Source organism: Canis lupus, chromosome 6, assembly GCF_003254725.2.
Source record: "Canis lupus dingo isolate Sandy chromosome 6, ASM325472v2, whole genome shotgun sequence".
NCBI classification, from domain to species: Eukaryota; Metazoa; Chordata; class Mammalia; order Carnivora; family Canidae; genus Canis; species Canis lupus.
Genome location: NC_064248.1, coordinates 42,543,174 through 42,559,032, shown reverse-complemented (window position 1 = coordinate 42,559,032; position 15,859 = coordinate 42,543,174). Strand labels below are relative to the sequence as shown.

Sequence of the window (15,859 nt, the reverse complement as noted above, 5' to 3'; positions counted from 1 at the left end):
TTTTTTAAGATTTCATTTATTTATTAGAGAGAGAGAGGGGCAGAGACACAGGCAGACGGAGAAGCAGGCTCCCTGAGGGGAGCCCGATGCAGAAATAATCTATAATATAATACAAGGTAGAAAGTCAAGGAACAAAAAATAAAAAAAGAAAAAAAAGAAAAAGAAAAATAAATAAATAGAAAAAGTCAAGGAACACAACCAAACTCAGTATCCCCATCCCTGTAAGTATATACAAGGAGATGGGAGGACATTTCATGAATATGATCATTCAAAATTACCTACTCAATGAAAAATAATCTGCAAATGATTTATATAAGAGAGATATGGTTAAATATATTAGAAAACAACTTAAATGAATTTTATGTAACTATTAAAATAATTGTGATTAGAATATAAGAAATACATACTATAAAACTGAGTAAAATAAATATTTACCATGATTACCACTATGTAAGCATTGTATACATTTAAATAAATACTGGAAGGGGGAAACTTACATTAGATGACAGGATTATGGTTAATATTTTAATATTTTATTCAAGGATCTTATAATTATGTCCTTAGGAATAAAATTCAGGAGAGAGTAGAATATTGTGTTTTTTTTTTTTTGAGAGGGTAGAATATTGTATGTATACATATACTACATACATGTATGTTTACATATCTATGTATCTTTAATGATAAATAATAACCAGTAAGTTCCACAAAAAGGCACTCAAATGGATAAGCTTATTTCAAGAGGATGGCAAAGTTCTAGTCTTATCTAAAAGCTAGAATTTCAAATATATTACTCAAGTAACTAAGACCAATTACAAAGAAATCTTACCATTTCAGTGATGAACTCTATGACAAGGTCTTCAAGAATATCCACTGACTCAGTATAAGGATTCTGGTCATCCCCAAACCCATACATCATACATCGCACTGTAAAAGATGTCATTTTTGTTTACCTGAACAATTTTAACAATCTTACTGATACTTTTTCAAATTAGAAATGGACCAAATTAGAGAAGATACTTGTATAAACGTATACTTACACTGTATTTGTCATCTTCAAGTATGGACTTTGATGTAAAAGATTTTAACCACATTTCATAACCAACTGTTCCTACCTGTTCTTCCCTAGTAGGAATTTCTGTTCCCTCCCAGTTACTGAGCCCTGACATCAATATTCTTTCCCTAACTTCTATCATCTATTCACTAACAACCCTGGGATACCTTTAAGTAAAAAACTCCATGGCAGTGACAGGATAAGTAGCAATGGCTCAGCCCTTACTGAGAGTGTTCTGTGTGTTTATGGTGTTGGTGGGTGGGAGGGGCATGGAGCATCAGAAAAGAGAAGGCAAAATCCTTTCTAACACTAACACAGGGAAAAGGGACATGAGAGAAAATACTCCAAATACTATTTATATGAAGAACACGGTAATCAAAAGGAGAAAGCAAACTATGTGGAATCTTGACAGTTTACTTCCTAGATTAATGCTCTGCTAACAAACTCTTTTCAGGCTTCATCTGAAAGAACCATTAAAAAATGCAAAACAGGGCAGCCCTCGTGGCGCAGCGGTTTGGCGCCACTGCGGCCTGGGGTGTGATCCTGGGGATTCTGGATCGGTGCCGCGTCGGGCTCCCTGCATGGAGCCTGCTTCTCCCTCTGCCTGTGTCTCTGCCTCTCTCTCTCTGTCTGTCTACGAATAAATAAATAAAATGTTTAAAAAATAAATAATGCAAAAGAGGAGAAAAAAAAACTAATACAGGGTAAAAAAAAAAAAAATGCTAACAGCTATTTACCGGGCATATAGTTTTAAGCCTTTCACATATATAACCCATTTAATCCTCACAACAATCCTTTGCAGTAGATACTATTATTATCCTTATTCTATATAGGTGAGAATATTGAGGCACTGACTGACCTAAGTGACTTGCCCAAGGTTACATAGAGCAAGAGATGGAACCTACTTTTTTTTTTTTTAAGATTTTATTTATTTATTCATGAGAGATATGCAGAGAGGCAGACACAGGCAGAGGGAGAAGCAGCCTCCCCACAAGGAACCCAATGCAAGACTTGATCTCAGGACCCTGGGATCATGCCCTAAGCCAAAGGCAGATGCTCAACCACTGAGCCACCCAGGCGCCCCTGGAACCTACTTTTGAAAGCAGCTGATCTGGCTCGAGTCTATATTCCTACCCTCTACAGTATTACACTTCTTGGTAGTTTAAGGCAGATGGGATCCATATAGATTCTCATCCTATAGTCTAAACTCCCAGTTAGTCTATGGACATGCTCTGAGAAATCCTTGAGCCCTTCTGAAATTATATGCAAAAATTTTATATGTTATTTGTGTATGTACATTTTTCTGCAAAGAATAATCAACTCTTACTGGATTCTGAAAGGAGTATATAAATGTTAAAAAAAAAAACCTCTCTCAATGTTGAAAAGGTTTTGTATCTTGATCTGGGGGTGATTATAAGTATATGTAAATACCTAAAATTCATCAAGCTGTTAGCTTAAGACTAGTACTCTTTTTTAAGTACAGGGGGAAAAAAAATGGATCTCCTAGAACACTTCAAAGGAAGAAATGAGTACAAGCTGGTCCAACTGAAAGGAGAATGAAGTACACCAGGCCTAGGTCCAGATATAGGGGGTACAAAAATGAACACAAGAGCCAGTATTTTTTTTTCTCTTTTGGATTATGACTTTTTTTCCTTTTTTTGGGGGGGGTGGGGTGGGATAATTTCGGACTTACTTCAGAAGAGTTGCAAAAATAGTAAAGGGCTTCCAAATACCCTATATCCATCTTCCCCTTAACATCTTACTGAACCACAGACATTTACCAAAACTAAGAAATTAACATTTATAGAAGTACAGAACTTACTCAGATTGCACTAGTTTTTCTTTTTTTCTAAAGATTTATTTGTTTATTTATTTATTTATTTATGAGAGAGAGAGAGAGAGAGAGAGAGAGAGAGAGGCAGAGACACAGGAAGAGGGAGAAGCAGGCTCCATGCCAGGAGCCTGATGCGGGACTTGATTCCGGGACTCCAGGATCCTACCCTGAGCCAAAGGCAGGCGCTAAACCGCTGAGCCACCCAGGGATCCCCAGTACCGGTTTTTCAACTAATGTCCTCTTTCTATTTCAGGATCCCACACTATTTAGTTATCATGCCTCCTTACTTTCCATTGATCAGTGACAGTTTCTCAAATTAAGGTCATTTTTCATGACCTTGACCCTTCGGAAGAATTCTGGTTAGTGATGGTGTAGAATGTTCTCCAATTTGAGTTTCTCTGGTGTTTTCTCATGATTAGACTGTGGGTACTCATTACTAGAAAGGGTACCATACAGGTGAGGTGCCCTCTTAATGCATCATATTGGAGGTACATGATGTTATACATTACTGGTGATGTTGACTTTGATCATCAGCTAATACTTTAGACATTACTTGTCTGCCAGGATTCTCCATTGCAAGCTTACTATTTTTCCTTAAATATTTGAGGAAGATACTTTGTCATTAACATTTTGATGAGCATAATTCACCAGTATATATGTTAACTGCATTTGGTTAAAGGGTTTGTAAAGACACAAATACCAGTGAATTATTTGAAACTTTGTGTTATAAAGTAGCAATTAAAAAAAAAACAAGGGATCCCTGGGTGGCGCAGCGGTTTGGCGCCTGCCTTTGGCCCAGGGCGCAATCCTGGAGACCCGGGATCGAATCCCACGTCGGGCTCCTGGTGCATGGAGCCTGCTTCTCCCTCTGCCTGTGTCTCTGCCTCTCTCTCTGTGTGTGTGACTATCATAAATAAATGAAAATTAAAAAAAAAAAGAAAAATTTAAAAAAAATAAAAATAAAAAAAAATAAAAAAAAAACAAAGTTTCGGATAACAGATGTCAGCCAATAAATTATACAAGATTAAAGTAAGACAAGGAGAAGGCTGTGAATATTCCAAACTCTTATCATCACAAAAATAAAACAAGCCAAGCAGAACAAACATTTCTGCTAAGAAGTGACAATGCAAACATCAGTCTGGGATGCTCTGCCGTGGAAATCCCCTTCTTACGCTGATATAAGAAATAAAAACAGAATAAAGAGTATCAAAGATGGATTAAGGAGTGGTCAACTTTAGGTGAGACATTGAGATATGGAGGATTTGAGTCATTAAAAAAATATAAATATATACCGACTGCAGTTTCAAGAGCATTTGGGAATCATTCAGTCCGACCCAGCATAAATAAACCATATATTCATGTGCTGCCTCCTTTGTCACTACTCAGCCATAACTACATGTAAAAGACACAGGATGGAGAGCACATTCTCACAGTGCCTTTCAGGGACTAGCTTTGACTGTCACTAGGAACAGCAGCTCTCCCTCTTGCTGCTGCCAAAAAGAGTCAAGCCTATCTATTGAGGGAATACACTAGAGAACCAATACATTACAATCTCTATGCCACTGTACTGTCTTACACTACTCATCACCTTTCTGTCTTGTCCAATGCTTTAGTCCGAAGGCCCAACTTAATTCCTACCATCAGTACCTGTTCCAGGATCCATCATAACCTTAGACTTGTAGTCTAGGAGTTCTGCTGCAATAGTAAGGGACACAAAAAGTAATGGAGGTATGTTTTTTGGCCCTGAATTGAAACACTGATCACATTTCTTCAATTAAAAAGAAAAGTGCATATACACGCCCACCCACCTACACACACACACAAATTGGGGTTAGGATCACTACTATTTGATTCAGAAGTTAAACACGTTTTATGGGCAAGTCTGAGAATATTGTTCCCACAGAGAACATTAATCTACTTTGAATAAACATGTCTAAAAGTTTTTATTGTCGGGATCCCTGGGTGGTTCAGCCGTTTAGCGCCTGCCTTTGGCCCAGGGCATGATCCTGAAGTCCCAGGATTAAGTCCCACATCCGGCTCCCTGCATGGAGCCTGCTTCTACCTCTGCCTCTCTCTGTGTGTCTCTCATGAATAAATAAGTAAAATCTTTTAAAAAAAAAAAAAAGTTTTTATTCTCTGTAATTGAATCATTGTCAAATATTACTTACATTCTTTAGAAAAAAGTCTCTTCCTTTTACCCTGTCCGCCTTCTGCACCTCCTCCAATTTCTTCATTTTCTTCCTCAAACTACAAATTAAAACGTATATGTGAAATGTCAAGTGCTGCATTTGATTATTAAATAATTAACGTTTAATTTTTTTTTCATTTCTAACACTGATATTGTGCCAGAAAGCCTAAAGCAAGCAGCAAAAAATCATGAAATCTCAGCGTTTTAAGAACCTTAATGACTATCCAGTCCAACTTTCCACTTACGCAGGAATGGCTTCTACGATGTCCCTAACAAATAATCCTACTGCCTCTCCTGGAAGTTATGATGACCATACGTTTTTTTTTTTTTAAACCAACTAGTTAGTCTATTACTACAGTTTTTACTATTAAGAATTGGTACTGAATCAAAGTAAGCAAACTAGTATTTACTAAGCATCGCTTACACAGGACTAGGAACTTCCCTCCAATAAGCCTGAACCCCATTTTTTGACATGTAAACAAAGGCTCAAAGTTAAGAAACTGGCTCAGAGATAAAAGAGGTTTTGAAATCCAGGTTCCCTGATTTTCGGTCCATTATTTTCCCACAACTCTACAGTAAGCACATAGTTTTGTTATCAGCTGCAGTATCGGTTCATAAAGCGCGCTAACAAACAATTAGCATTGTCCTCGGATGGCTTTCCAGGCGATTCGGAGTGTCCAGCAAACAGACACCAAAAGCAAAAGCAAGCAGAAGCAAGCAGCCACCGTCCTACTCTTCACGTCCTGCCCCACGTACTAAGAGATGAACCCGAAGGGAAAGGCTAGCTGGGCGTGAAGTCTCCGAACTCTCTCCAGTGTACTGGCTAAGGTGAATCTGAACTCAGGCTCCGCTCCTGTCCCCCAGGGAATGAAGAAACGGGTGGGTGGGAACGGCGGCGGTCACTCACAGCAGGGTCTTCCTCCTCGTCGGCCATGCCGCCGGCCAGCCTAGAAGCCGCAGCCTCGCTTGCAGCCGCTTCACTAGTTCCTCTGCCTCACTTCCGGTGACGCGCCGGGAGGGGCGGGGAGGGGCGGGGCCTAGCCGGGAGGGGCGGGGGCGGGGCCGAGCCGGGAGGGCGGGGAGGGGGCGGGGCCGAGCCGGGCGGGGCGGGGCCTAGTCGGCCAACCCGCGAGGAGGTCGCGCGGAGACTTAACGGCAGGTGCAAGCGGACAGGGGGATGAGCCGCAGGTTCTGTGATCAAGATCACGGATTGATTACGTATTAGGAAAGAAAAGGAAATCGTAGACTGGGCAGTGTGTATGTTGTGGCCCTGAATTGGCTTCTACGTATGGAATCACCGCTCCCTGATTCGGGGCTGTGAAGCTACGTATCACTGGGGTGCCAGTGGTCCTTGGGATGCCCGAAGAGTGTGTTTACACAATTTTAACAACCTATAGTTACACTATTATTATTTTTTTAAGATTTAATTTATTTATTCATGAGAGAGAGAGACAGAGACAGAGGCACAGGCAGAGGGAGAAGCAGGCTCTCTGCGGGGAGCCCGACATGGGACTCGATCCCCGGTCTCCAGGATCAGGCCCTGGACCAAAGGTGGCGCTAAACCGCTGAGCCACCGGGGCTGCCCTAGTTACACTCTTTTTTTTAAATTTATGATAGTCTCACACACACACAGAGAGAGAGAGAGGCAGAGGGAGAAGCAGGCTCCATGCGCCGGGAGCCCGACGTGGGATTCGATCCCGGGTCTCCAGGATCGCGCCCTGGGCCAAAGGCAGGCGCCAAACCGCTGCGCCACCCAGGGATCCCTAGTTACACTATTATTAATTGCCAAGCACTACACTGATTATTGGGTATGTTTTCCTTCGCCGCTAGTTTTTAAGAGGAAAACATCACCCCCTTAAACTGAGGATTAAATATTTGTGGGGAATTTTGTGATCAGAACAATGAAGAAAACCACTGGCGTTAGAAAGCTAAAGCTAGGGATATCAAATGTTCTGCAATGCAAGGCATGATGCCACACAAGGAGAAGTTGTCCCACAATATTTCTGAATGCCCTGCTAAACATTCATGTGAATGAAAAACCTATAATTATCTGAGCCTAGAACCTAACTTTGTTTAGATACTAAACATGTCTTATGTTTTTTTAAAGATTTTATTTATTTATTCATGAGAGATAGAGAGAGAGAGAAGCAGAGACACAGGCAGAGGGAGAAGCAGGCTCCATGCAGGGAGCCCGAGGTGGGACTCGATCCCGGAACTCCAGGATCATGCCCTGGGCCAAAGGCAGGCGCTAACCGCTGAGCCACCCAGGGATCCCCTGTCTTAAGCTTTTAACTCACATTTTCTAGGAATGAAACTGTGGGATAACAAAATATATATATATATTGGTCTCTGCTTCCAGTTCCTGGCACAAAGCTTCTAAAACCCTTGCAATTCCTAAGTGATAAGAGCATAGGAGCATTTTTTATTCTCATGAAGCAATTTAGGGTAGGCAATTTAGGGTGGGCTCCTGGTTGGGGGCTGGTCACCGGAAAGACCAAGCTATGATTGAAAGGTTGGAGGTTTCAGTCCCAGCTCCCATTTTCCAGAGAGAGGACAGAAGCTAGAAATGTAGTTAATGATTGATCATGCTTACAGGAAGCATAAAAATCCCCAAAAATATGGAGTTTGGAGACATTCCAGGTTGGGGAATACATCTACCTATGGAAAGAATTACACACCCCTAACTCCACAGGGACAGAGGCTCTTCACTCAGGACCCTCTCAGACCTCACTCTCATCATCTGGCTGTTCATCTAAATAAATGTTTCTCTGAATTCTGTGAGCTATTCTAGCAAATAAATCCAAGAGGGAGGAAATCATGGGGACCTTTTGTAGCCAAGTTGGACAGACATGTGGATAACCTGGGGCCTACTTGTGATTGGCATCTAAAATGGGAGGCAGTTTTGTGGGACTGAGCCCTTAGCCAGTGGGATCTAACACTATGTCCAGGTAGATAGTGTCAGAATTGAATTAGACTGTAGGACACCCAGCTAGTGTCATAGAACTATTTGCTATGAGAAAAGAAACACACATTTGGTGACCAGAAGTGTCAGAAGTGAAATGTTCTGTGTGAAAGTAAGGAATAAAGACACACAGGGAGGGATGAACTGACAGTTTTTCCCAAAATAGCAAGTGCCCTAGAATTGGAGGGATATTGTACTTTGTTTTGAGCTTATCAAACAAGCTATGAAGCATTTCAGGAAATAATGTCACCAAAATCCACATCTGAGTATCCCATGCTCACTGAAATCATTCTGCATTCGTAGCCCCTACATTCATGGTGATTCTATATATAGGTGCAAGCATCTGAAATCATTATACTCTCTAGTGTATTCAAGCCAGAGCATTCATGTATTGAAACAGATAATTCACTGTATTTTATCTTTATATTACAATGGGACATCATATATTATTTTTATATTATTGGATAGTTAGATATATTTGTTATTTATTGTTACATAACAAATTATCCCCTAAAAAAAAAAACAAATTATCCCCTAACTTAGTGGCTTAAAACAAACATTCACCACAGTTTCTGTGGGTTAGGAATCTGTGTGCAGGTTAGCTGGCTCAAGATCCCTTATGTTGCTGGCAGCATGTTGGCTATGGCTGCAGTCTCAACTGAAGTAAGAAAGATCCACTTCCAAAATCATTTACATGGTTGTCCGCAGGAATTCATTCCTTTGGGTTAGTAGACTAACTCCCTCAGTTTCTTGTCACAGGATCCTCTCCATATGGCAGCTTGCAACATGGCAGCTTGCCTCTCTCAGCACAAATGAAGGAGAGAATCAGGAACGCCCAAGACAGACACCACAGTTTTTTTGTAACCTAATCTTGTAAGTGGCATCCCATCACTCTGTCCTATTCTATGTACTAGAAGTCAAGTAGGTACAGCCCACACTCAAGGAGAGGGGATTACACAAAGATGGGTATACCATACCAGGAGGCAGATGTCATTGTGTGTTCTCTGAGAGGTTATATTATCTGTGAATGTCATTTCAGAATCATAAAGGAGACATTATAATACTTCTGTTATTTAAGAAAGATTTTGAGTCTGATAGGGTTGAGAATTGTTGTGTTAGGTAATGATGAAACTCTGGCCTTGCCCAGGGGTTCAGGTATAAAACATTCACTGTGTCCATTTTCAGGGGATTCATAAAATGTGCTGGGTGTGCACCAAGAAGTACTATGCAGCAATCAGAAGTAATAAATAGACTAACAACACGGACAGAGCTTAGAAACATAGTACTAAATTTTAAAAAAACCAATATGATATCAATAACAATATAACAATATAACGATAGCAATATGATAAACAATAATTATATCTATAGCAATACCATTTATCTAAATTAAATATAGAGACACAAAAAATAGATATCTTACAGGAGCAAATAAAAAAAAGACATTGAATACATTGAAAGGTTGAAATACATTGAAAGGTTGTGGGGCAATGCACAGCTAAATAACAGATGAAAGACTTTGGAAGGACCAATTACAATAGGATGTCATGAACTAGAGCATCAATAATTCAACCTTCTGAACCTGAGATCCAAAATATAAAAGGTAAAAAATGCAGTTATGAGCAGAGCAGAAATAAAGCACAGAGGGTGAAAAGTCATTGTGTGCTTCTAGAAGATGTTTTGGGTGAATTACCAGAGCCAGGTTTGTTAGATGGGATGAAGGAAATGAGGCTGGAAATGAAGCTGGAGTTAGAATGTGAAAGGCCTGGAATGCTCTTTTTGGAGACTGAATTTCACACTGCAGAATCAGAAGAGACACAGCGCGGTATCTTTCTTTTTTTAAAAAAAGATCACTTTAGTAGGAAGACCTAGGATGAGAGATGATTAGAACCTGAATTAAAAAGAAGGAACTTTAGGAGGTAGAATTTATAGGACTTTGTTGTCTGAATGAATCTGAGAGCTGTGGAGAAAGAAGTTTTGGGCAGCCTGGGTGGCTCAGCGGTTTAACGCCGCCTTCAGCCCAGGGCCTGATCCTGGAGACCAGGGATTGAGTCCCATGTCAGGCTTCCTGCATGGAGCCTGCTTCTCCCTCTGTCTGCTTCTCCGCTTCTCTGTTTCTCGAATAAATAAATAAAATCCTTAAAAAAAAAGAGAGATAGAAAGAGGTTTACAACCAGATGCATAGAATGTTATTTTAAAATTTTTTGTTAATTCATTATGAGAGACACAGAGATAGGCAGAGACATAGGCAGAGGGAGAAGCAGGCTTCCCTCAGGGAGCCCGATGCGAGACTCAATCCCAGGACCCTGGGATCACGACCTGAGCCAAAGGCAGATGCTCAACCACTGAGCCACCCAGGCACCCAGATAGAATGTTAGTAGTATAAATTGGAAAGTAAAATGGGAAAGCAATTGGAGCAGAAGGAGAAAAGTAAGCTCAGTCTAAGAGTCTAGAGATGTCCTATAGACAGAAGTACAGGCCTGGAAATCCACAGAGAAAGGAATGAAGAAATGGTGTGGGAGACACCAACACAAAGGTGACAGTTTAAAGACTGCACGGCAAAGCGCCTGGGCAGCTCACTTGGTTGAGCATCTGCCTTCAGCTCAGGTCATGATCCTGTGGTCCAGGGATCAAGCTCCAAGTCAGGCTCCCTGCTCAGCAGATGGTTTGCTTCTCCCTCTCCTGTGATCTCTCTCATTCTTGCTCTCTCTCACATAAATAAATAAAATCTTAAAAAGAATAATTAAAGACTATATGGGAACAAAGGCAAGAGAGAAGGGGGGCAAAGGGCAGATCCTTAGCAATGGTACATCAAGAAACAGAAAAAACAGAAGGAATAGTCCAAGAGGTAGTATTGAGATAAATTTCTAGGCCCACAATGGAGCCATTCCTGCCATGTCAGCAAATGGAAACTTAATTCTCTGTTTGACGAGAAATGTAGCATATTCCTTAGCCAGTCCCCAAATGCCAAGCCAACTCTGGGCTGTCTCACTCCAAACAAGGTTGACTATCAGTCAGCCAAACAGATATTTTCATTTTCTCTTTCTTGTGCTTTATTCTTTATCCTATAAAAGTGTTCTGACTTCCACCTCACTTTGCAGCTCTGAGAGACTGTCCACTTCATGAAATGTTCAAATCCAAGGACTTTTCCTAAATCTCCTTAATCATTTTTAACAGTAGGAAAAGACAAAAGAGGAAAATGAAAAGAATATATTTTGAAAGCCAAAAGAGAAAAAGTTTCAAAAACAAGTGGCCAGGAGTCCTCTGTGCCACAGAAAATAAGAGTGTAAGAGATTTAAGATGAGGCCTTGAATTTGACAATTAGGAGGTGGGAGCATAATCTGGACAGCATAGTTCCAGGGCGACAGCAAAAATGGAAGCCAGATTATAAGCGGTTAAGGAATGGCTCAGTCGGTTGAGCAAGTACCTTTGGCTCAGGTCATGATCCCAGGGTCCCGCGTGGAGCCCCACCTGGAACCCCTGTAGGGCTCCTTGCTCAGCTGAGAGTCTGCTCCTTCCTCTCCCTCTGTCCACCCCCCACCCCCCCGTGCTCTTGAGCATGCCCGAGCACTCCCTCTCTCTCAAATGAATAAATAAAAAATCTTTTTTAAAAAAAGAGGTTAATATATGAGAGTATAGGGCAGCCCCGTGGCGCAGCGGTTTAGCGCCGCCTGCAGCCCAGGGCGTGATCCTGGAGACCGTGGATCGAGTCCCACGTCAGGCTCCCTGCATGAAGCCTGCTTCTCCCTCTGCCTGTGTCTCTGCCTCTCTCTCTCTCTGCATCTCTATGAATAAATAAATACAAATCTTTAAAAAAAAGATATGAGAGTATAGTTGGACAGTGAAGGATTAAAAAAGCAAAGAGGAAAAGAGTCTCAGAATCAAGGAAGGCAGACTTTGAATAAATGATTACCAAATGAGTAAGGCTGTGATTTGTTCCAGAACACTTAGCGAACTGCTAGAAAAAACAGTTTTCTGCTTTTATTACAGCAAAAAAAGAGGAATGAGCTTCTAAAGAAAAGGTTAATGACAAAAGAGATCTGTTCACAAAAGAATGGAGTCAGCAGAGGGGCAGACAGCAGTAGTTGATAGAAGGGAACAGAAGAGCTGGGTTGTGGGAGAAAAATCTGGACAAAAAGGCAGTGGGACGGACTACCAGAAATGCAGAAAACAGGAGGCTCAGAGGTGGGCTTGAGGGAGGCATGCATCAGTGATGGGATAGGAGAGGGCAGGCAGGTAATACCAACTAGACCCCAAATCCAGTAGAAGCTATGCAGTCCCACCCTCACCCTGCCCCACCATGCACCCCACCCTCACTCCTACCCCTCCACCACAAGGTACAGACCTCTGCAGTGCTACTCTCTGTTTAGAGCTTAGGGAGGTGGTGTCATTTTTTTCAAGTGGCCTTCAGAATTTCCACAATAATCTTGTGCAGTCTTAACCATCTGCTTCTTTACCAAAGAATGCTTATACTCTGGTTAAACTTGCAGGCTCTGGGATCAGATGAATTGGCTTTAAAATCCTAGTTGTACTCAGAGCACCTGGGTGTCTCAGTTGTTGAGCACCCCTCTTTTGATTTCAGCTCGGGTCATGGGATCGAGCCCTGAATTGGATTTTGCACTCAGCACAAATCTGCTCAAGATTCTCTCTCCCGGGATCCCTGGGTGGCGCAGCGGTTTGGCGCCTGCCTTTGGCCCAGGGCACGATCCTGGAGACCCGGGATCGAATCCCACGTCGGGCTCCTGGCGCATGGAGCCTGCTTCTCCCTCTGCCTATGTCTCTGCCTCTCTCTCTTTCTCTCTCTGTGACTATCATAAATAAATAAAAAAATTAAAAAAAAAGATTCTCTCTCCCTCTGACCCTCCCCCCCCAAAAAAATCCTAGCTGTATTACTTACCAGTTATGTTCCTTTTGAGACAACTTATTTGACTTCTCAATACATCCCTTCCTTATCTGTGAGATGGAGATAATAAGTTACTAACCTTAAAAGGTTATTATGAGGCTTGGGTGGGTTAATACTCACAAGGTGCTTTGAACTATATTTGGCATGTAGTAAGCATTCTGTGTCAGCTGTTTTTATTCCAGAACCTATTATTTAGTAGCATCTTCTGCTGTTCTCCTTTATGAACTCTACATTCTAGTTCTACAAGGCCACATTCAATTATTCATGCAACAAATATTTAACAAGCATCTATAAGATGTGCAGCACTTGTATGGGACTGGGGATAAAATGACAAACAATGAAAATACACAGTTCCAGGCCCATGAACCTTACAGGATAGTAGGGGGACATGAACCGAATATATATGTATGCTCTGATAGTTTATGATGGGGGAAGGCAACCAGGAAGTTCAGAGGTGCCTTCCTTGAACAGGTGAGGTTTGAGCTGAGACCTCAGGGATGAATGGAGCCAGCCAGTGAAGGAGAAAGGCAAGAGTGTGCTGTGCCCCAAACTTATCCTGTGCTTTCTCATCTCCATGGCTTTGATCACTCTCCTCCTTTCCCACTAGAATACCTTTCTTTCTTTTAAATATTTTGTTTATTCATGAGAGACACAGAGAGACAGAGAGTGGGCAGAGGGAGAAGCAGGCTCCTTGCAAGGAACCCCCGTTACGGGACTCGATCCCAGGATCCCAAGATCACGACCTGAGCCAAAGGCAGACACTCAACCACTGAGCCACCCAGGTGCCCCTAGAACACCTTTCTTTTTTGTTGAAATGCTACACGCACCTTTCCAGCCCAGCTAAAATGTCTGCACCTCCACTAAACCTCCCCTGGGCTCTCCAGCTGAAAGTACTTTCTCATTTTCTCTACCACAGCATGTAATTTTCATTTCCCTTCAACACTTCTCACTTTATACTACATTTTCTGGCAATTTATACACACATCTTGTCTTCTAAATCTTATTAAAAACAGAGTCTGTTTCTCATTCATCTTTCAGCTCCCAAAGGCTAGCACATTCCTTAGACTCTGAAGTCCTGGAACAAATATTTGTAGCATAAATTAATGCCTGTTTGACATCCCTTTTCAAATATGTTATAATTCAAATGAAGCTATTGTTGCAAGCTGTGCCTTTGGGACTGAACTTATTCTTTGGTTCAACCAGAATGCCATAGTCATAGTCCCCATGACAGATTAGTGTTTACCGCAGTGACCACAACAACCTGAACAAACAGGCCACTGTTCTTGACTGACAGATGTTTGGCAACAACTGCCTGTCTTCCAGTGGAGGCTGAAATGAACTGAGGAAGCTCTATTTATTCCCCCATAGTTTGGCTGCAAGAGCCAGTGGCCCAGGCTTTGGCCTAATGTAAGGCTATGGTGCTTTCCAGGGTGACAGGCTTGGAACAAAACCATCAAAGATCAGTATCATGGGAAAGCATTCCAAACTGCAGTATAAAAGCAAGAGGAAGGAAGCTTTGAAGTGAGACAGACCTGGGCTTGGATCCTAACTACTTATGTGATGCTACCCATGTGCCTCCTTTGAATCTTAGATTTCTAATTTTAAAAATATTCTACAGAACAGTTATGAAGATCAAAGATAATGTCTTTACATACATAATGCCTGTGCTCAATTAAATGTATTCATTCATCTATCTTCTCTGATACCGTTTGTTCCCTGAGGGCAGGGACTCATTTCTGCCTCTATTCCTGCAAAATCTAGCAAAGTGCTCAGCACATATTAGACACTGGTTAATATTTTTTAAACAAATGAACAACAACAATAGTAATGACTAGCATTTATGGAGTGCTTAGTGCATGCCAGGTATTGTTGTAAACAGTAATTCATTTAGTCCTTCAAAGACCATAAAAAGGAGCAACCAATACAACCCAATTTTACAGAAAGAAAACACAATTGCTTTAAATACAAAATTCTTGGTATAACAAATTTTGAAATAAAAATCTGGGGAGATCCCTGGGTGGCTCAGCGGTTTAGCGCCTGCCTTTGGCCCAGGGCATGATCCTGGGGTTCCAAGATTGAGTCCTGCATCAGGCTCCCTGTGTGGAGCCTGCTTTTCCGTCTGCTTCTCTCTCTCTCTGTCTCTCATAAATAAATAAATAAAATCTTAAAAAAAAAAGAAAGAAAAATCTGGTGAGATTCATCTTTTTTTTTTTTAAGATTTTATTTATTTATTCATGGGACACACAGAGAGAGGCAGAGGGAGAAGTAGTCTCCCTGTAGGGAGCCTGATGCTAGCTAGACTCGATCCCCACTCCAGGATCACAACCTGACCCAAAGACAGATGCTCAACCACTGAGCCACCCAGGTGCCCCATGATTCATTTTATTTAATAAAAAGATAAACTACCTTATAAAACCTAGAGAAAAAAATGTAGAGAGAGAAAAGATGAATGTAAGAGAATGTAGGAGTGGGAAGGAGTAGGAAGAAGAAAGACATATGGAAAAAGAAAAACTAGAAATGGGCAAATTCTGGGCAGAGTATAAAATAACTACTTAATCATAGTAAGATATTGTGGTTTATCACTGTCCTTTGAAATAGTAATTAGCCAACTAATCACTCTTCTCGTCTCTCCAACTGTGATGTCTTTGTCCTTAAACTTTATTCTTAAATTCTGAGAGTGATTGGGAAAAAACACTTATCTTTTAGAGAGTGGCTAAAATTGGAGTGGCTGTGGGGCACCTAGTAGCTCAGTCAGTTAAGGGGCCCTCTCTTGATTTCTGCTCAGATCATGATCTCAGGGTGATGAGAGCGAGCCTTGCATGAGACTCTGTGCTCAATGGGGAGTCCAAAGTCTGCTTGAGATTCTCTCCCTCTCCTACTTGTATGCTCTATAAATAAATAAATTGTAAAAAAAAAAATTG

The 15,859-nt window shown here is 41.4% G+C and overlaps 1 protein-coding gene across 8 annotated transcripts in view; it reads right to left on the bottom strand.

The window, feature by feature from the left end:
* Positions 1-6,096, bottom strand: part of LOC112640728 (transcription initiation factor TFIID subunit 13) — a 92,653-nt gene extending 86,557 nt beyond the window's left edge. For 4 of the 8 annotated variants that reach the window (XM_049111006.1, XM_049111007.1, XM_049111008.1 and 1 more), the window contains exons 1-2: positions 5,981-6,096; positions 5,054-5,132 (exon numbers count right to left, since the gene is read on the bottom strand). In XM_049111006.1, coding sequence (XP_048966963.1) covers positions 5,054-5,132; positions 5,981-6,007 — 106 coding nt within the window. In that variant the 5' untranslated portion in view covers positions 6,008-6,096. The other 4 variants (XM_049111013.1, XM_049111012.1, XM_049111016.1 and 1 more) reach the window with 2 other exon arrangements.
* Positions 6,097-15,859: the final 9,763 nt, after the last annotated feature.